Source organism: Bubalus bubalis, chromosome 13 (genome assembly GCF_019923935.1).
Source record: "Bubalus bubalis isolate 160015118507 breed Murrah chromosome 13, NDDB_SH_1, whole genome shotgun sequence".
Lineage (NCBI taxonomy): Eukaryota > Metazoa > Chordata > Mammalia > Artiodactyla > Bovidae > Bubalus > Bubalus bubalis.
In genome coordinates this window covers 86,858,878-86,880,890 of record NC_059169.1, presented here as the reverse complement: position 1 = coordinate 86,880,890, position 22,013 = coordinate 86,858,878, and the positions used below count along the sequence as shown (strand labels likewise).

The 22,013-nt window shown below is 38.5% G+C and overlaps 1 protein-coding gene across 8 annotated transcripts in view; it reads left to right on the top strand.

Annotated features, from left to right (window-relative positions):
• Nucleotides 1-22,013, top strand: part of DIAPH3 (diaphanous related formin 3) — a 569,530-nt gene that overhangs the window by 333,707 nt on the left and 213,810 nt on the right. For all 8 annotated transcript variants that reach the window (XM_025263061.3, XM_044926876.2, XM_025263062.3 and 5 more), the window contains one exon: nucleotides 14,729-14,853. In XM_025263061.3, the coding sequence (XP_025118846.3) occupies nucleotides 14,729-14,853 (125 nt within the window). The remainder of the gene's footprint in view (nucleotides 1-14,728; nucleotides 14,854-22,013) is intronic.

Below are 22,013 nucleotides of genomic sequence, written 5' to 3'. Positions count from 1 at the left end.
ACAGCTTACTTTTCAATCTCCAGCTATGTTGCAATGTGTAGATCACCCTTTGCTGTAAATGTGGCTCTTCATTACGACTCCCTTACTGTCTCTTCTCCAAATTTGATTTACTTGAAAAAAATCCTTCTTCGCCCACTTTCTTCTGATTTTCTTTTTCTCATTTCCGTGACTCTTTGCAGCCCTTAGCACCTCAGCTGAGAATGCGTGGTAGTTTCCATGCGGAGTGGCTGCTGTGCTGGAAAGGCCTCTTACTCTCTCCTGTGTCAGGAACCTTGCAGGAAATATCCTTTCGCTTTGGTGCTTCTTCTGGTGCTTGCTGGGAGCCTCCCCTAAGTGTCTGTGTATTCCAGTCTGTATTTAAGGGTAAATTTTTAGATTTTCCAGAAGGTCTTAGACCACTGTTTAAGGACTACTACTTTGTGTTAGACACTATTCCTGGAACTGCTGAGAAAGGAAGTAGCTTCCAGAGAGAGGGCAATATTCAGTGTGTTTTCAGAGTGGGTTTAATGATTGCCCGTTTCTTTTTTTTTTTTTAACTTTTTCCATTTCTACATTTTCAGCTTTCAGGAGCATTATTTGATGCTTTATATTTGAGTTTTTGTTTGCTCCATTTTATAGACCTCTCTGCTTTTAAGACTGTTTGTTTGCTTTTAGCTAGTAATTCCTTGGTCTGACCCAAATATTTGTCAGTCATATACATCTCCTGGTTTTCAATTCCTCATGACTTTCCAACATTTTATGATAAATGCCTTACTAAATACTGAATGTTTGTCTTTTGTTCACCTACTCTGAGCACTTAGAGCGCTTAATTTCCAGGTGGCTGCCACCTGGAAATGCACAGTGTATGAAAATTTCCAATTCATCTGCTATAACAAGCAGAAAGCATTTTCAAAGTCTTCCATTAACCTCTTTATGCTATAGACTTCCAAAAATGACAATTAAAAATGTATTAGCAAGTTGGATATGTATTTTAGATATTCAGTATTATTTATTATTTGAGCTTCATTTTATATTTTAAGTGTATATTGTAAATGTATAATAATATTGATTGTGCAACAAAATTAACAGCATAGCTAACATAATTTTTGGAACCATTGTGCCATGAAGACTAACGTTGAAGTCTCATAGTTTTGCAGGATAAATAATTATTTTGGTATTTCAGATCAACTGTAAAATACTAGAGTTTTATGAATATATACATTAGTGTGTATGTCCGCCAATACAATGAAATAATTTGACAGGACACATTAGTGGGGGGAGGGGGGTGGCATTTATAATGTAATTTAGTTAAAAGAAAAAACAACCATGTAGGGTATCGCTTTAACTGAATTGTCAATAAAGAGCACAGACTATATTGATACAGGCTGAATTCTGTCCCCATATGTTGGAGCCCTTCATATGTTGAACCTCTTCCTATGTTGATCTTAGTACCTCAGAATGTGACTGTATATGGAGATAGGACCCTTAAACTGGTGATTAAGTTAAAATGGGACCCTTAGGGTGGGTGCTAATACAGTCTGACTTGTGTCCTTATAAGAAAAGGCAATTTGAATACACAGATGAGACATCATGGCTGAGCATACAAAGACCAGCCCTGTGAGTGCACAAGAGAGAGAGTACGAGCCAAGGAGAGGTGCTTCAGAAGAAATCAAGCTTATGAATTAATATAATACCTTGAAACATTTTTCTTGCTTAGTTTTTTGGCATTAGAATGGCCTATTTTGTGTTGTTGTTGCTAAGTTGTGAGCCGACTCTTTTGTGAGCTCCATGGACTGTAGCCCTTTGTACATGGGATTTCCCAAACAAGAATACTGGAATGGGTTGCCATTTCCTTCTCCAAGGGATCTTTCAGATCCAGGGACTGAACCTGCATCTCTTGCTTGGCAGGTGGATTCTTTACCACCAAGTCCCCTAGGAAACCCAGAGTGGCCTATACTGCATGATTTTTACTTTATCAGATAACCTGAAGAAACAGTTATAGACCTGCAGTGTTGGGTGTTCACTAGTAATCAGTTCAGGAATAGCAAAGGTTCTTATACAAACCATGAATTATCCCATGATTTTAAATAATTATTACAAGTATGCATCAATTCTTTCTTGACTATAGGCATGACACATAAATTAGTATATGTATGAGGAAATATTGAGGCATTCTAAATAAATATATTCATGAGTGTTTACATTTAATTTTCAGAGTGCATTCTTACATCTCCTGGATTTTATTTTAGAATGCATTCATTTACATTGAGCTAAATTTACAAATTTTAGTTTTGTTTCATCATGTCTTTTGCTCACTACATCTGCATATATTTCTTACCACTCTCTCTGTTTTGCTACTGTATAATAGTTGAATTTTTCTGGTAAGCAAGTAGCCAACAAAGACTAGTTGAACTCTGAATTATCTATTGACACTTTTCCAAAATTGAGATATGAATAGAGGTTTTACCCTTTTTTTTATTAGCATGTGGAAATAGTGAAAATATTATTCTACATATAGATGGAGAGTAAGAAGCTATGTCAAAAAGCTAGTCTGTGACTTCTGTTTAGTTATGTCTCAATGATCTATTTTGACCATCTCTAGCCATCTAATACATATACTCAGGAATTGTAAAACAATTTTAATATTACTGCAAACTATAATTAAAAATAAATTTATTTTAAAAAGGCAATTCACATGTAGGTTTGCATATACTTACTAAAAGAGCCGTTTATGTAAAAATTTACATTCAACAAGTTAAACACTTTTAACATAAAAGGGTATGATGAAATACAAATGAACCATTCACAAGGTAATTGCAGCATTTATGAAAAATATTTATAGTGCACTGGGAATATGGTATACTGGTAAAGAACCAATAGGTTCAAGTTGTTTGGTGAGCAGCATTTTACTTAAATCTTGCCAGTTTATTTCCACGGATTATCTATGTAAATTTGGCATCAAAAGTTGAAATTGGCGACTTGCATGTGAGGTTGTAAATATTGCACTACTTTTTTTTTTTTTTTGAAATTTGGATATGAGTCTTTATTAAGTTATAATTTTGTAAAAAGCAATACTCAGAGCGCTTCAACAGAAAACTCCCCATGCACACTTTATAGGACAGCCCTTGGAAATTGGAAATAACACCAAATGAAGGAATTTCATACCAGGTAATACAAATGTAAACTGTTTTGGAAGGCAGCAGAAAGGAATATAGAAAGATTATGGCCAAAATCTCTAGAAGGATTAAGGACTCTGTAGACTGACATTGAAATACACTGGCATGAAGGAACCACTTGCAGTTAAAGATTGCTTTCTGAGATATGGAGCTGGGAACATTTCCTGAATTGGCTGCTGCTTGGGCTGATAGATGATGATGAAGAAGAAAACTGCATCAGGAAGACCTCTATATCTTTTTGGAGGTTAGCAGACTGAAAGTGGCATCAATGCAGTGTTAATCTTTTTGAGAAACTAGCAGTTTATAGTGTTTGCAGATTTTTGTCCTCCTGCAGATTTGCAATAGCTACTTGAACAGTTCTGTCAGCATCACCTATGAGCCAGAGCTAGCGTCAAGTAACAGGCCAGGGGCAACAGGGACAGCCAAGGTCTTGGAGCTTTCTTACGCTTCTGCGTGGAAAGCAGTATTTACCGCACTTCAGTTTTGCAACATGAAGTGGGAAATTACAAACCAGGTAGATAAAACTCCAGGGTGTTCTGAAGGATAGCTTAAATATAACAAATCTATGTACTATAAAGACGCCTATGCAGTGGATGGAGCAAACACAGTTCTGGCTGGCTGCTGAATTTCATTACTCACAAGGTTGACATGTAACCAACTGGGTGAAGAGTCGTGGAGCTGAAAAGATGCTAAAGGTAGAACTGCTAACTGCTTCCCAGAACCAGACTGTTCATACAGCTTGCAGAGTCTTGAATTAGTAGTTGTATTAGTTTCCTAGGGCTGCCATGAGCTATCACTACCCTCCGGTCGCTTTAAACAGCATAAATTTTGTACCTAGCTGTTTAGAATACAGAAATCCAGGTGTTGGTAGGATTGGGTTCTTCTGGAGCCTCTGGGGAGGAGCCATCCAGTGCCTCTCTCTCAGCTCCTGGTGGCTGTCGCCAAGTCTTGCATTGATCTGCTCTGTTTGCACAGTGCTTTCTTCTCTGTGCCCCTGTGTTCTCACTTCTCACTACAAAGACACCAGTCATTTGATTTAGGTCCCACCAGGATGATTTTATCTTGAGATCCTTAACTCTTTACAAAGATCCTGTTTGAAAATAAGTCACATTCTGATCTGGGCAGATGTGGAGTTTGGGAGACACTACTCAACCGAATCCTGCCATCCTTGTCATCACTCCCATGAGTGCATGGAGGCAGCACCATCATCTCTGAGTATTATAAAATAATACTAAAATTAATTATAAAAACTAATTATAAAAGAAGAGTACACTGTTAGGTTTATATATGGAGCACATTTATATTATGTTGTGAAATGTTTGGGCATTTAAGGGTTATTGTTGATGAGCTTGTGAAGCAATTAAAACTGAAATTTATTAACATGCCTCTGAATTTAAGGAGGTTTTATTGATAGGTAGTGATGATTTCAATAGTTCTAATAAATGACTTTAGTGAGTGAAATAAAAACATGATCAGTTCAGTTCAGTCTCTCAGTCGTGTCCGACTTTTTGCGACCCCATGAATCGCAGCACGGCAGGCCTCCCTGTCCATCACCAACTCCCGGAGTTCACTCAAACTCACGTCCATCGAGTTGGTGATGCCATCCAGCCATCTCATCCTCTGTCGTCCCCTAATCCTCCTACCCCTCATCCCTCCCAGCATCAGAGTCTTTTCCAATGAGTCAACTCTTCGCATGAGGTGGCCAAAGTATTGGAGTTTCAGCTTTAGCATCAGTCCTTCCAATGAACACCCAGGACTGATCTCCTTTAGAATAGACTGGTTGGATCTCCTTGCAGTCCAAGGGACTGTCAAGAGTCTTCTCCAACACTACAGTTCAAAAGCATCAATTTTTTGGCGCTCAACTTTCTTCACAGTCAAACTCTCATATCCATACATGACCACTGGAAAAACTATAACCTTGACTAGATGAACCTTTGTTAGCAAAGTGATGTCTCTGCTTTTTAATATGCTGTCTAGGTTGGTCATAACTTTCCTTCCAGGGAGTAAGCGTCTTTTAATTTCATGGCTGCAGTCACCATCTGCAGTGATTTTGGAGCCCCAAAATATAAAGTGTTACACTGTTTCCACTGTTTCCCCCTCTGTTTCCCATGAAGTGATGGGACCAGATGCCATGATCTTCGTTTTCTGAATGTTGAACTTTAAGCCAACTTTTTCACTCTCCTCTTTCACTTTCATCAAGAGGCTTTTGAGTTCCTCTTCACTTTCTGCCATAAGGGTGGAGTCATCTGCATATCTGAGGTTATTGATATTTCTCCCGGCAGTTTTGATTCCAGCTTGTGCTACTTCCAGCCCAGCGTTCCTCATGATGTACTCTGCATAGAAGTTAAATAAGCAGGGTGACAATATACAGCCTTGACATATTCCTTTTCCTATTTGGAACCAGTCTGTTGTTCCATGTCCAGTTCTAACTGTTGCTTCCTGACCTGCATATAGGTTTCTCAAGAGGCAGGTCAGGTGGTCTGGTATTCCTATCTCTTTCAGAATAGTTCTACCTTATATTAAGAGAGAGGCTGTTGTTACCATCATAGGCTCTGAGACTACACAGCTGGAGTTTAAACTCCCGACTGCCCATTTCTCATCCTCGCTGGGCCCTGTTTTCTTACGTCCAAACTGGGGATGATACTGGTATTTAATTTAGAGCTTTGATGTGAGGACTCCATAGGTTTCTGTGTAAATATTTATAAAATTGTATATAGGACCTAGTAAGCACTGTGTAAATATTCTCTGCTTTTGTAGTAGTTGTTGTTGCTGTTGCTTTTCAGTGATAATTTTTTATTTACACATATCTTCCTATGGTGTTATTAATGATGCAGATAAATATGGATCTCTGTAAATAATGTATTATTAATTTTAATGTATATTCTCAAAAGTTGTTTGAACGGATTCCAGCTGCATCTTGCCTGAAATGTATGCAAGCTTTAGCGTACAGGACCAAGAATTTTGTAGATTTATGTTGTTGTAAGACTTTTGTGCTTTTCTAAAAATTATAGAATAACATACATAAAAGAATTTGCACAAATCATAAATGTGTAGCCCAGTGCATTTTCACCAGTTGGATACATCAGCATAGGGAGTGGAATTTGGAAAATGGATTCTCTTTACCCTCTGTGCTGTAGCCTGACACTAGAGTTTTATTTTGTATTTTGAAGTTTGGTAGAAGATTTCTTTTGAAAAAAAGGTTTCTACTATTAAATAGCCTTTGAAACCAAGTAGTCTCCAGCAGGTCTTCAACAACTTATCGTTCTTTTTTCTGCAGATGTTTGCATGTTATGTGAGATCAAGTTTATTAGCCCAGGATTATTGAGAAATGCCATATGGAAATATGAACTAATACTGATCATAAATGATAAAAATAGTAGAAACATTCAGAAAGATTTTATTCAACTTCATAGGAAAACTTGAAGAAAATGTCTTCTTAGATAACCTTCCCCTCTCTTCTCAGAAGCAGAGGTTTAAAATTGATCAGTTGTTAGACCCTTGTGGCATGTAAATGTCTGTCACCATGATGGCAGCTTCTCAGCAGCTGTCTGTCAAACTACATACTCTCCGAAAAAAAGAGATAGTGTTCATTAATAGTTTTTGATGTGTTTTGAAAGGATTCTTTTCAAAATGTTTATTGAACTCTCACTGCCAAGGAAACACTGTCCTAGGCACTTGTACTAATAAGGATTAGACTAATAGAAAACAAAATCAACCAAACAAAAACGAGTAAGTCTTAGACTGACTTCGAGTGACAGAAAAAAGGTGACAGCGGCTCATATATGATGCATTCATTCAGTCAGTATTTGATGAGTTGTTTTTTGAATATATCTTCTATCTCAGGTGCTGTTCGGGTACTGGATAGAGTTGTTGTTGTTGTCGTTTAGCTTGTAAGTCATGTTCCCCTCTTCTGTGACCCCGTGGGCTATAGCCCGCCAGGCTCCGCCATCCACGGGATCTTCCAGACAAGAACACTGAGTGTACTGCTGTCTCCTTCTCCAGGGGATCTTCCCGACCCAGGACTGAACCCACTGCTCCTGCATTGGCTGGCAGGTTCTTTACTGTAAGCCACCAGGGAAGCCCACTGGATAGAGTACATGAACACAAAAGAAGTCTCTGGTCTCTTGAAATTTATACAGACCAGAGAGAAGTCAGTGTATATATGTTGGGTGGTTAGCTGTGGAATTCGAGGCCAGGTACTTTTTTTTTTTGGAATTTAAGAGATCAGAGAAGACCTTTGCATGAAAACCTGACAGAGTGTGAGGAGGTAACACAAGGTCTGTGAGAGAAGCACGTAACAAGAGGGGCACACAGGCGCCTAAGCCCTAGATACAGGTGTGACCCGGGATTGGGGGTGGAGAAGGGTGTATCAGGTGATACCATCAGAGAGGTGACATCCCGTGGGACTTGCTGGTCATTGTAAGGACTTTGATTTGCTCTGAGATGGGGAGCCATTGGAAGGGTTTTGAGCAAAAGAGTGACAGCTGACTTGCATTTTCAAAGGATTGTTTTGGCTGCTCTGTTAGGAAAAATGGAGAACAGTGACGGAAGCGGTGAAACCACTTGATGCTGTAATAATAATCCCAGAGAGAAAGAATGTCGGCTGGGACAAGGAAGAGGTAGCAAGGGAGGTGAGAGGGTTTAAACAAAGCATCCACGTTGAAGGTAGAACCAACTGGATTTATTCTGGGACTGGATGTGTGGGGTATGAGGGAAAGAGGGGAGTCATAACATCAATCATTTACTGAGATTCAGGAGCATAGTCCAGGAGGAAGATAAGTTCCAGTTTGAAAATGTGAATTTAAGATGCCTATTAAACATTAAGGAAAGATATTCAACCGGCAGTTGGAGTTCAGGGCAAAGATCTAAGTAGCACAAAAATAATTGTCATGTTTCAAGTTCAGAGATACACAGTCCAGGACTTGTCAGCCTGCATGGTCTCCTGTAGCCATACACGGAAACTCATTGCACAATTTGCAAATCAGTCTATTCTTAATATTTACCATGTGCGTGTGTTTTTAGTCAGTCATGTCCAACTCTGCGACCCCATAAAGTAGCCTGCCAGGGTCTTCTGTCCGTTGCATTCTCCAGTCAAGAATACTGGAGTGGGTTGCATTCCCTTCTCCATGAGATCTTCCTGAACCAGGGATGGAACCTGGGTCTCCTGCATTGCACATGGGTCTTTACCATCTGAGCCTCCCTCCCACACACACGTGCACAAAATCATTATCTTGAGGGAACGTTTTGAATAATGTTACAAACATCTCTATTATTGGTCTGTTTTGTATAGTATTTACCATAGTCTTGAACATCTTATTGGTAGAAAGGAGTTTTCAGCTTCTTTTAGGTAAATATGGTTTTCCATTAGATAGACTTCTCCCATCAGTACTGCTTTCTCTTCTAACAGTCTTATGTCTTTCACGCCCTCCTCCTGGTGGGGGAGGGCAGGGCTGCTGCTCTCGCCCTGGCATGGGTGACGCAGCTCCGCAGGGCCGACCAGAGCCCACCACTGCTGTGCCCCTCCTGTCCTCTGCCTGCCTGCTTTCTGTCTGCCTTTCCTTCCTCCAGACTCCACCACAGAGAGAGGTGGTTCCCTTGCAGTGTGATGTGCAGAAAAATGTAACAACAAAACCCTCATTGTCTGAACAGATCTTCCTTGACTTATGATGATGTTACACTCAGATAAACCCTCACAAGTCGAAACAAAGTTGAAAACTCATTGAATACATCTTCCTAACCAAAGATCACAGCTTACCCTAGCCTAACCATGTTCAGAACACTCATATTCACCTCTAGTTGGGCAAAATCATCTAACACTAAGCCTTATTTATAAGAAGGTGTTGAATATCTCATAGTATTTATTGATTACTGTCCTGAAAGTGAAAACCAGAGTAGTTCTATGGGTACAGATAGTAAGTATATTATTAATTCTTCAACCACATGGGCTGACTGGGAGCTGCAGCTTGCTCTCCATCATCATGAGAGCATGTCCCACACATTGCTAGCCCAGAGAAAGAGCAACATTCAAGGGCTAAAGTATAGTTTCTGTTGAAAGCATATTGCTTTCCTCACCATCATAAAGTTGAAAAATCCTAAGTGGAACATAAGCAAATTAATACCTAATGCAAATTATAATGTATTATTATATGGGATCCCCTCAAGAATCAGACAGGGTCATGGACAGGGAAGCCTGGCGTGCTGCAGTCCATGGGGTCACAAAGACTCAGACAGGACTGAGTGACTGAACAAGAACAACAAGAATCAGAACAGGGCTTCCCGGGTGGCCCAGTGGTAAAGAATCCACCTGCTAAGGCAGGAGACACCAGGGATGCACATTTGCTCCCTGGCTCGAGAAGATCTCCTGGGACAGGAAATGACAACCCACTCCAGTATTCTTGCCTGGAAAATCCCATGGACAGAGCAGACCGGCAGGTGACAATCCATGGGGTCCCACAGAGTTGGACAGGACTGAGCGACTGAGCACGCTCCCATGGATGCAAGAATCAAGACAATGAAAAAAAGGAAAAACTGAGCAGAAGGAGGCAAGCTGAGGATTATTGGCCAGTCATGACCTATAGCAATACTTCTTTTAGTTTACACGTTTGCTTGTTATGAACCAAACTGCAATTTATTTTGAGTTTGTGCTGTTGTACCATCTTATTTTAGTTTTATACTTTCTGTCAATATAATGCATTTTATAATGATACTCTAGAACTTAGATTTTGTCTTCAGCCTACTTAATATTAAAGATTTTTTTAATGCTACTGAGGTTTTTGTCCATCATGTCCATCCAGTGTATTATTTTTGACGTGCATTTTGTGAAATACTCTTAAAGCTTTATTATTACAGTTGTCTAGGAAAAATTACTTTCATGCATTGGAGAAGGAAATGGCAGCCCACTCCAGTGTTCTTGCCTGGAGAATCCCAGGGGCGGAGGAGCCTGATGGGCTGCTGTCTATGGGGTCGCACAGAGTCGGACACGACTGAAGTGACTTAGCAGCAGCAGCAGCAGAAAAAATTATTATGTTTGGAGCTTTAAATGCTATAGGCTTTAGATTGTCTCATAGAACAATTGTGTTTAGAATAGAAAGGGTAATTTAGTTTGCATGTTTACGTTGTTTTTTTGGTAATATGTTGCTTTTAAAGCATTCTTCAATGACATCAATTCCTCAGTAATGTATCATGGTATATAAGAATGAGTGTGACATTTCTTAGTAAGCTTGTTATGAAATAAGGACCAACACCTCAAGGAGATATTCCTAGATGATTATTATTTAATTATAGAAATTACATAAATGTATGCAATTTCTCCTTTTTTATTTGAAATCTTAATGTGGTAAATCATAGAGGACATCATATTGCAGAGAACCTATATACATGATTTCTGTATCATGATTTCTGAATCTAAATATTTATAGTTGTGATTTTAACTTTTATTCAGAGCTTTTCTAACACCTCTAGTGTATAATTATCATAATGACTAGCCACTTGGAGAAAAGTCTATGTCTTAGCTTTTAAAGTTTTAGATATTTAATCTGTTATATTTTCCCTTTTTAATATTTTAACCTCTTGAGAGGTTCAAGTTAAACCCAAAATCCATTCTTGGAACAAATATTTGAGTATCTGCCCTGTGTTATGTAAACCAAGATACAAAGATGCATAAAATATAGGTCTCTCTTCTCAGGAATCCCTGGGCAGTTAGGAGAGGAAGACACATGCTAAAAATAATGGGTGTCATCCTTGCAAAGATAGAGATGATTGCTAGGCATTACAGGTGGGAGGGGGCATCACCAGGACCAGATTGGCATTTTGGCCTCTTACTCTAAAAAGTATGAATAGGAGTAACTTGGGTGGAGTGGGCAAAGCAGATAGACACACTGTTTCCGGCATCAGGTATGGAATAGATGAAAGGGATTGGGTGGAATCAAACTAGGAGTTGATTGGGATGTGAAGTGTGGCAGGTTAGGAAATAGGACTGCGCTGTCGGTGGAACTCTGATGTTGTTATGTAAGGAGTTTCTTGTCTGGTTTTTAAGCAGAGGTGGGATATCTTTCGGAGAGGGCAATGGCACCCCACTCCAGTACTCTTGCCTGGAAAATCCTATGGACGGAGGAGCCTGGTAGGCTGCGGTCCATGGGGTTGCTAAGAGTCGGACACGACTGAGAGACTTCCCTCTCACTTTTCACTTTCATGCATTGGAGAAGGAAATGGCAACCCACTCCAGTGTTCTTGCCTGGAGAATCCCAGGGAGAGGGGAGCTGGTGGGCTGCCGTCTATGGGGTCGCACAGAGTCAGACACGACTGAAGCAACTTAGCAGCAGGGTATCTTTAGACTAATGTTTGTCTGAAAACTTCCATGTACAGTTTGGATATGGCTCTGAGAGAAACAGTAGGAGACCAGAGGTCAAAAAAGAGATTAGTGTTCCAGATCCCTTGAGTGGTTTTCAACTTAACAAGGAAGTAGGTTTTATTTGTCAAGTACCATGTGAGGGATGTCACGATCCTTTGGATCTGAGAGTTCAAGGGAGGAAGGGTCAAGACTAGCAGGTTTCCAGCACAGGAGACAGCATTATGGTTTTACTGCCCACAGTCGTTTGGATATTGCAGATGGGCGGTTGGCTGGGAGCAGAAATACACAGTGTCTGAGGTGACTGAGGGATATCCCATCTGAATGAAAACTAAGTATAATGCAGAAGTTGAAAGTGCCTTAAAAATATCTAGTCAGCTCTGTTTTATGATGACTATTTTGTTACTTCTAAATAATGAAAAGGAATAAAAAGATAAGATTAACTTATTGGTCAAGAAATATGACATAGTTGAAAGATAAAATTCATACACATCACATACAGAGATACCAATAAATTAACACTTTCAAGGAGTGCAATTTAAAATTCTCTGTTCCAGTTGGGACTTCTAATAGCAAAAATTATCATCACAGACATTAAGCTATGTGGTTAAACTGTGTCCAAAGATGTATGTGAGTACTGTCTTCGTATATATAATTACTGAAGAGCACCGAGGACATTCTTAGATGCTCTTTAGTTTATACATCAGACGGCCCCGAGCATTCAGTTGTATTTTATTCACATAGAACTTGCATGCCCCTTTCTTTCTTCTGACTGTGGTTTCGTCTTTATTTAAAAACCAGCAGTGAAAAGTTGATCAATTACGGTTAAATTGTCTTAACTATAATGCACAAATAATGTAATCAAGTAGAACTGATGAAGCTTAGGTGATGGCTTAATGGGGTTTCTATCTGTTAAGTAGCCACAGAACCATTTTGTGAGACAACTTTTTTCTCCTTATGATGCCAGCCTTAGATGTTTGAATATACCCCAGAGTTTCCTAACATCCCAAACATTTTACTCTTATAATTAGCAACTTTTCTTTCTACAGCACTTTTCCTGGCAATGATGATGGTTGTGGTGATTTTGTTTCTTTGTTTGTTTCCTTTGATTTTAGTATTGCTTCAGTCTTAAGGCATTCACTGAGTCTTACTGAGTTCTCCGAATAAGATTAACATCTCATAATCCATTTTATTTTTAAAAAATTCTTCATCCTATATTATAGTAGTTGATCTTTATGAAATATCAGTGAGGTAAAAGTATGAGGTGAGATTCTTCCTATTTTGCTCATGTGGTGATAGAACATCATCCCTGACCCAGCCGGCTGCCCATGAGTTGGGTAGGGCTCCCAGGATCCCCTGGAAGCCTTTGCCTGAAGCCCTTCTCCCACCCCCTGAGGAGCTTGTGTTCTGTCTCCAGTCACGAGCCGCCGGCCCCCGCTGAGCGCAGGCCCGACCTCCAGGCAGCTCTGAGGACAGCTCGTGGATCAGAAGTGCACCCCTCTCAGCCTCCCTGCAGGCACTGGGGTCCCGCCTGCTGACCAGACGCACACTGCCGTGTCCATGGGACAGAGGAAAAACTATGCATTTGACTTATGTCCTGGTTCCCAACATCCTTGTTACATGATGAGTGTCTTTGTACGCCAACGAGATGACTCAGGGCAGACGGGAGCAGGGCCAGCTTGGGGAACTTCAGGATGGGGCACTGGTTGACAGAAGTACCAACCAGGAGATCAGAGGGACACACGTTTCAGCCGTCCCTCTCGCTTCCAGGTCAGGCAAGAGAGCCCACTATCAGGTTAATTGCAGCTGTGTTGTGAGGCTTTGCTGAGACGCTGAGATAAAGAGGCACAGAGGCCTTGTGTTACAGTGAACACGTGGGTGTTCCGGGAGGCCATGCATGCACTGCACCCAGAGAACATGGGGCCTTGTGCAGCCCTCCTTCCTGTGCATGTCTTCCATTTGGCTATTCCTCAGTTCGATCCTTTACAATAAAAGCTGTAGTAGCAGCTACAGTACTTCCGCAAGTTTTGTGAGGCATCCCAGTAAATTATAGAAAATAAAAGGGGTGTGGGGAGTGCATGAGAACCCCTGAATTTATCATTGGTTAGAAGTACAGGTGATCCCCATAACTTGCCCTCTCAAGTGAGGGCAGTCTTTATGGGACTGAGTCCTTAAACACGTGGGTTCTGGGCTAACTCCAGGCAATGAGTGTCAGTGAGTTGGGAGATACCAGTGGGTACTGGAGCAGTGGATGGTGTTAGAATGATGTATTAGACATCAAAAAAAAAAAAAAATAATCCACTTATGTTCCTTCCCAGTGTTTGCCTTGTGCTTTTTGTTACATGGAAGTTCCTCAGACTTATTTGTCTTTTCTCTAGATATCTATCTGCCAGATTTGATGTGTGTCTGTGTGTAGTAAAATGTGATCAGTGATTTAATCATAATATTTTAAGTATGTGATTTTGTTCAATAGTGTGTTAATACATTTAATTTAAATGTTAATTTAAAATATAGTTTATTTGTCTTCCAGCCATCCATCTATCCAGAGAATACTTAATTGTATTCCCTTGGGTTTAGCTGTGTGTGGATTATTTGTGACTTTTAACTAGGCAAGAATACACAAAATATACTTTATACTTTATACACAAAAATACTTTATTATTTAATAAACAGAGTTTACTTGTTCTCAGAGTACCAGTAAAGAAAGTTTGAAATTTGTTTTGCATGGTACTCAAAGAACCCCTGATATCTTTTCATTCCTGATGTAGGTGACCTTGGACAAGGGGGCAGAGTTTCCCCATCTTTTCTTTGTATATTTTTCCCCTCTCAAAACACCATCATTTTGAAAAGTGCTCAAATTATGTTGAAATAGATTTAATTTAAAAACATACTCTTTCTTTGCCATCTTTTTCTTAATTGACTGATTATTTTGTATTGTTTATAGAGATCAAGGACTTTGATTTTCAACAAAAGATATTTCTTATATGTGGTTCGTGTATGTGAGCTTTACCAAAATTTTCTTGTTTTTAAAAATCTTTTGTTTTCTTCATTTCTGGATTTAAAATTTTAAAGGTTTTTAAAACTTTAAGTGAAATTCACCTTTCCTTTATTTTCATGGATTTTTCATTGTTATTGTAAGGTTTTTCATGTGTTTTGTTTCTAGAATATTTTACTTTTTTATATTATAATTTCATCCTTTTAAGGCATATAATATTCTCTCTTTTAGTTTCTGTAGAAACCCTGGAAAAGAACTTGAAGCAGATGGGAAGGCAACTTCGACAGCTTGAGAAAGATTTGAAAATCTTTCCCCCTCCTGAAGACTTGCATGATAAGTTTGTGACAAAGATGTCCATATCCTTTGATATCTAAATAACTTTAAATTACTAGTCAATTAGGAATACAATTTACTTAACCTTTTAAGTGTACTTGCATAGCCAGAAATCACTGTATTATGACCAATTATAGAAAATTTATCCTTTACCTTCTTACAAGGAACTTTATCAAGGGTTTTGCCTGTAGTGAATAATACAGAAATTTATTCTGTTAATTTCATTCCTTTTTTTCCTTTTTATTAATCTAATACATTCTCTCCTCATTTTCCTTCCATATGCCCTATTTCCTTCTGATGTTCATGGTAAATTGAAAGGATAGGAAGATTCAATTTGAGGAAGTTTGAATTTAATATCATGTTGTGATATAGATACTTTTGAAATGGACCAATACTTTTGAAGCAGATGAAGACTTTATAAACTGGTGTGCCTGTCAGCTTAATTTCAAAAATGAATTTTTGCATATCAAAAATTAACTCATATTTGAGAAACTTTAAAATTTCCTTCAGAAATACTACACTGTTCCAAAAAGCAAAACTGAACTTATCACAGTCTTACTGGTATAGGTATTTTCCTGACCCAAATTGATGAATACATGTGTGTATGTATGTCTGTAGATATGCATATATACATAAAAACTAATAGCATTAGGAGTGTCCTGCTTAATTTAAGGTCCTTTGAATTTCATTATCTTTGGTTTCACTAACTGCGTCAGTGGGAAGTGAAAGTCGCTCAGTCATGTCCAACTCTTTGCTACCCCATGGACTATACACTGGAGTGGGCAGCCTTTCCCTTCTCCAGGGGATCTTCCCAACCCAGGAGTTGAACCCAGGTCTCCCGCATTTTAGGCGGATTCTTTACCACTTGAGCCACAAGGGAAGCCCAAGAATACTAGAGTGGGCAGCTTTTCCCTTCTCCAGGGCATCTTCCCGATCCAGGAATCAAACCCGGGTCTCCTGCATTGCAGACAGATTCTTTACCAACTGAGCTATCAGGGAAGCCCCACTTTGTCAGTGAACTCATCTTTAATGAGTAATTGAAGTAACAAACTTTTTTTTTTTTATTTCCAGAAACTAATGTTGAGTTGCTTTCCAAACCATTCTGTGAAATTAGAGACATATCTTTTGCCTTATAATAAAATATTACAAATGTACATTTTTAAAATCCCATATGGGCTTCAGAATTCCATGTGAAAGGATAACCCACTTCTAAACAAGCACTTATAAGTAGATACTCCTAATATTTTATTTTAAACTGAGATACCTAAAATAACTACTTTTCCTCTATTCATTTCTTCTTCCCTGAGATTTGGCAGATCACAAAATTATTATTTGGCTTGTCATAGACTTTATTGTCCTGTATACTTTCAGCTTAATTGTGAATTAGTTCAATTTTAGCTTTCTGCACCATCTCTTTTGGGAAATACCATAAAAATTCACTCGAGCAATAATCAATTCAGGCTAATGTGTTTGTTTCCTTTCATATGTTTCCTATCCACACAGTTTCTTCTTTTATTAGGCAGGATGTCTTTATCACTACATTTGAGAAGGTTGCGTTTTGAAAACTGAAGATGAAATCTGTGTTTATCCAAGGTGTTTGCCACACCTTCTCCTTTGGCAAAGTATGGTTAAGCCTAATTTATTATTGTAGAATTACAGGTTATCATTCTTAACTCCTCCCACCCACCATTTTATCATGTTACAATATTCATATATGACAATATTGTGATCATTAAGAACTGTTCATTGAGGCACTTTTTATTGTTCCCTATAGATAGAAAGCATTTTTGAAAAGGTTTTGCTTGCATACAATTTCCAGTAATACATTGTGCATGTACTAATTATGAATCTCAGTTATCTGGAACATAGGACCTGAAATAAATTCTTGAGATTAGAATAAGGTTAGTAGAATCCTGCTCAGCAGACAATTCAGGACCTATCCATATTTGTGTTCATATGACACAGAAGCTGAATGATGTTGGCTTATTGAAAGGTATGCAGCTCATAAAAAGCAGCCAGTAGGAAATCAGAAACAGGAAGGATGAAGCTTTGTTGGAAACAATTTTTCATTCTGAATACAATTATACTCCATGGACAAGAAAGCTCCTACATCCTGTCGCTAAATATCACAACCTAGATGCCTCTAATGAACTGATTAGCATTCATGTATCTCTTGGAAGTCAGATATATGAACAGTTGGTGCACTTTGCTATTGACAAAGCTTGTAATCATAAATATTCTTTGCTGAGATTAGATTGCACTCTTTTGCTTTTCATTTTAAACATACTAGTTTCTAAGTAATTAAATTCATTCATTGCAAAGTTTTGTTTACTTTAATTAGGACTGACAACAAGTCAGATTTTGAATATTAAATACATTTATACAGATTTTATTAAAATGGAAAATTGTGAGCTTCTTACATCTTAGAAAATGGAAGAATTTGGGGACTAAATGCACAATAAATAAACCTGTGTTTAACTAAAGTTGGGGTTATTAACTCCGGCAGTTTGTTTATGTTTTAGGTATTAGTGCTTATTAGTTGAAAGACATATCAAACGTTTGGTTCATCAGTCAGTTTTGAAAGAATGTGTTATCAAAGTTATTAATGGTTCATTTATGCAAATAGATATTTAGATTGAACAATCATGATTTACTGAACTAGTAAATAATTTGTAAATTGTTTTATATTATAGTGATACAATTTTATTGTAATTTCATGAGTAGCACTCAATTATAGTATATTGTATTTTTATTCTAGCAGTACTTGTTTTCTTTACATGCACGTCTTAATATTAAGAAATACAAAATTATATTCTTTAAAAGGCAAACACAGTTATTTCATTATCACATTAACTTTTAAGTAATAATTACCCTACTTTTCAGTTGCTAATAAGTCTGGTGAGAAGTGTAATTAGAGTAATTTCACTGTAAGTATTTGCCTGAAAAATTTGTTATGTGATTTGTGGTAGGGTCACCAATATTGTTAGGTGTACATACTTTTAAAATTCTTTGTCCATGAGAAACTGGGAAAATGCCAGGATTAGTGTCATGCAATGCTTATTCCTTTCTTTTGACCTTTACATTCTGGAATATATCTTAAGGAAAAATAACAAATAGATCCTAGCACATCACCCTCAGAATTCTCCTTGCACAGGCCTTTGCATTTCTCTTTTCTCCATGTCCCACTATCTCCCAAGTCTTGTAGAAGAAATCATTTTACTTGATATTTTTGTATTTGCCATAGAACTTACATAACAAGTTATTTGTCACTTTTCCATTTTTTTAGTCCTCAAATTTCTTCTTTGTGATCACACTTTATTTTCACATTTTCTTTTTTGCTGTCCCACTGTATAACAATATTTTGGACACTCCAGAAATTACTAGGTAGATGCTAAAACTGTCCCAATAAATTCCTTGAGAGGAAAACTTGCATATTACTTATATCTATATTTCACACTGCATAAAGCACAGAATTTTTCTGGTAAAGCAAGTTAGTACATTTTAATTTAATTTAAGTGTGATTAGGAAGTAAAATGGAAGAGTGGAATGAGTGAAATGTATACTTGCATAATATGTGGTCCATTTGCAAGAGTGGGAAGTTAGGTAATTGAGTGATTCGTAAGAGCAGATTTTTTCTCTTAAATTAGTCTTTCCTCCTTTTTTTTCCCCCTGCTTTCTCTCACTTGTTTTCCATTTAACACATTCTCAACAAACTTTAAAGACTTGGGTTAAAATATGCTGCTCTTCATCCTCTGTACAGCCTCAGGTCTACAGTGATCTCTTCCTTCGCAGAGGTCTTGGTACAATCACCATGTTGGGCTTGACAGGCATGCATCGGTCGCTGTCACTTTCTCAGCCAGGAGTTCCCTCACTACCCTGCATAAGTTAGGCTCTGTCACCCTGTACAATATCACGCACAAACGTTTGTTTTTATCACCCTTATTCCTGTCTGAATATCTCATTCATCTATTTACTGTCTGTCACCACTCTCTAGAATGCATGTTTCATGGAAATGGGGACTTTGCCTACCTTGTTAGCCAGGGTTTTCCATTGTGTCTAGAAGAGATGTTCTCAGTGGGGCTCGGTGAATACTTGTAGATTAGCTGACTGCCTGGCCGTCTGGGTCCCGGGTCATTGAGAAGATCTATTAAAGGTGTTAGATGTGTAGCACCGGTTGAAGCTGATCCTTGTAAGGTGATTAATGGAAGTAAAAGGTGTCATAGATGGGGAGGTGCAATAATATGCCAATAAAAGTAGAATCTATTTGTGCTGTATTGCTTGCGAATGAACAGAACTTGTTTAAATCCCAGATCTCAGTCTGACTATTCAGTTGGCCAAAACTAAACATATGTTCAATGTGTGTGAACACAGATGCAGTTCTCTTGTACCTTTCAAATGGGGAAATTCCACTGGGTCAAGTAGAAGTTCATCAGAATATTGCCTTAGTCTTGATAAAGAAAAAGAAAATAGATTTCACAAAAGTGTCATGTAATTGGATATATATCAATGTTTCTGTAATGAATTTTATCAAACTTTTGTTGAATAACTTGCCTTTCTCTAAAGCCCGTTATAAATATAGGACTTGTGCTGGGGAAAAAATAAAGCCTTGTTACTACTACAATTATGGGCATTAATTTCTAACTGAAGTTCAACAATTGGCATGAGAACACCTGTGTTTGCTTTTTCTTTCAAATGATGATGATTTTTTTTTAATCTGAAGGTTCTGCTATCTCTTAATGAGATAGTACCCATCATTAGCCTCATTAAAGTAGCCCTTTATTCCATTCTATCAGATAGTCATTTATACTTCTGAGAATTTATTTGGCTATTTCCAACATCATTGCAATTCAATCACAATCTTAGCATTTTTTGTCAGTAATTCCACTATTTAAAGTTGTACTTCATTTCCTTTGGGAGCAAATTGTTATACAGATAACAATGATGCCACTGCTGCTAAGTCACTTCAGTCGTGTCTGACTCTGTGTGACCCCATAGACAGCAGCCCACCAGACTCCCCTGTCCCTGGGATTCTCCAGGCAAGAACACTGGAATGGGTTGCCATTTCCTTCTCCAGTGCATGAAAGTGAAAAGTGAAAGTGAAGTCGCTCAGCCATGTCTGACTCTTAGCGACCCCAAGGACTGCAGCCCACCAGGCTCCTCCGTCAGATAACAATGATAAGAATATTTAAAACTCTAGCTGTTGGAAAAAGACCATGTAATTTCCATGGTTTTGGCTCTTTCACATCACATCATTTAATGGAATTTTGCTATTTTTATTAAGTATGTCCAGGCATATTTCTGACATTTTATTAACTCTTGATTCTTACCTGAAAATCTAAGAAGTGTTATTGAATAATAGGACTTTATTTTAATTTATTTACCAAGCCTATTCCTGTGAAAGAAGGCTGAGCGCTGAAGAATTGATGCTTTTGAACTGTGGTGTTGGAGAAGACTCTTGAGAGTCCCTTGGACTGCAAGGAGATCCAACCAGTCCATTCTGGAGATCAGCCCTGGGATTTCTTTGGAAGGAATGATGCTAAAGCTGAAACTCCAGTACTTTGGCCACCTCGTGCGAAGAGTTGACTCGTTGGAAAAGACTCTGATGCTGGGAGGGATTGGGGGCAAGAGGAGAAGGGGACGACAGAGGATGAGATGGCTGGATGGCATCACTGACTCGATGGATGTGAGTCTCAGTGAACTCTGGGAGTTGGTGATGGACAGGGAGGCCTGGCATGTTGCGATTCATGAGGTCGCAAAGAGTCGGACACGACTGAGCAACTGATCTGATCTGATCTGATTCCTGTGAATGGGCATATTCCTAGGTGTTAGAAAAAAATTATTAGTATTTGTGAAGTGATTCATGTTGGTGTATGGCAGAAACAAACTCAATGTTATAAAGCAGTTATCCTTCAATTAAAAATAAATAAACAAAAACCTGAAAACCTTATAAGTCATGATGAGGCAAAATATGAGTACCTGTAGAACATACAATTAGGAATACCCACCATGTAGTACAACCTCTTGTCCAAGGTAACTACTTTTTAGGAACTCTGTTAGCTCATAACATTACATCCAAATTGTATGTGTTTGTGTATGAATGTATATATGCACGTATTTATGAAGAGAGTTCCATGATTTATATCAGGCTTTTAAAAAATTTAGTTTGTAATTGGAGGAAAATTGCTTTACAATGTTGCATTGATTTCTTCCATACAACTTTGAATTAGTCACATATATATATATATATCCTCTTACATCAGACTTTTGAGACTTCTTATCTTTCCTACCACAATTTAAGAGTGATGACAGTAGAGTGAAATTAGTCATCAGCACCAATACAGTTTCAAATGATTTGACTTAATACAACATCTAGAAAAAGGGCAGACAGTCACAGGTGATTAGCCCCCCAAATGTGGCAAGTTGCTCAGTCGTGTCTGACTCTTTGTGACCCCATGGACTGTAGCCCGTCAGGCTCCTCCGTCCATAGGATTTTCCAGGCAAGAATACTGGAGTGGGTTGCCATTTCCTTCTTGCTGGGATCTTCCTGACACAGGGATTGCACCAGGTCTCCCATATTGCAGGCAGACGCTTTACCATCTGAGCCACCAGGGAAGCAAGAACAAAGCACGTCTAGGGGATTGAACTAGAAGGACAAAGAACTTCATTGCACAGAGTACAGTGGACTACAAGTGCTGTGTACTCAGTGGAACAAGTAATCACTCTTAGTCACAGAGATTAGACAAGGGGGCTTCATGGAAGAGGAAGAATGGAACTAAGCTTAGAATGATAGGTTTGGACAAGCAAAGGCAGACAACGATTCCTCTTTTAGACGAGAGTTAAGGCAGCTCAGATGGTAAAGCATCTGCCTACAATGTGGGAGACCCGGGTTCAGTTCCTGGGTCAGGGAATATCTCCTGGAGAAGGAAATGGCAACTCACTCCCGTATTCTTGCCTGGAAAATCCCATGGATGGAAGAGCCTGATAGGCTACAGTCCATGGGGTCACAAAGAGTCGGACATGACTGAGTGACTTCACTAAGGCTATATAAATGATGCATGTGGATGTAGTCTCTATTTGGGACATAAATTTTAGTTCATAGATTGAATAAATGAACCAACATTGATTTCTGAACTTGGTAGGTAAATAAAGGGATGCTTCCTGCACATTACAAATGAATCAGCAA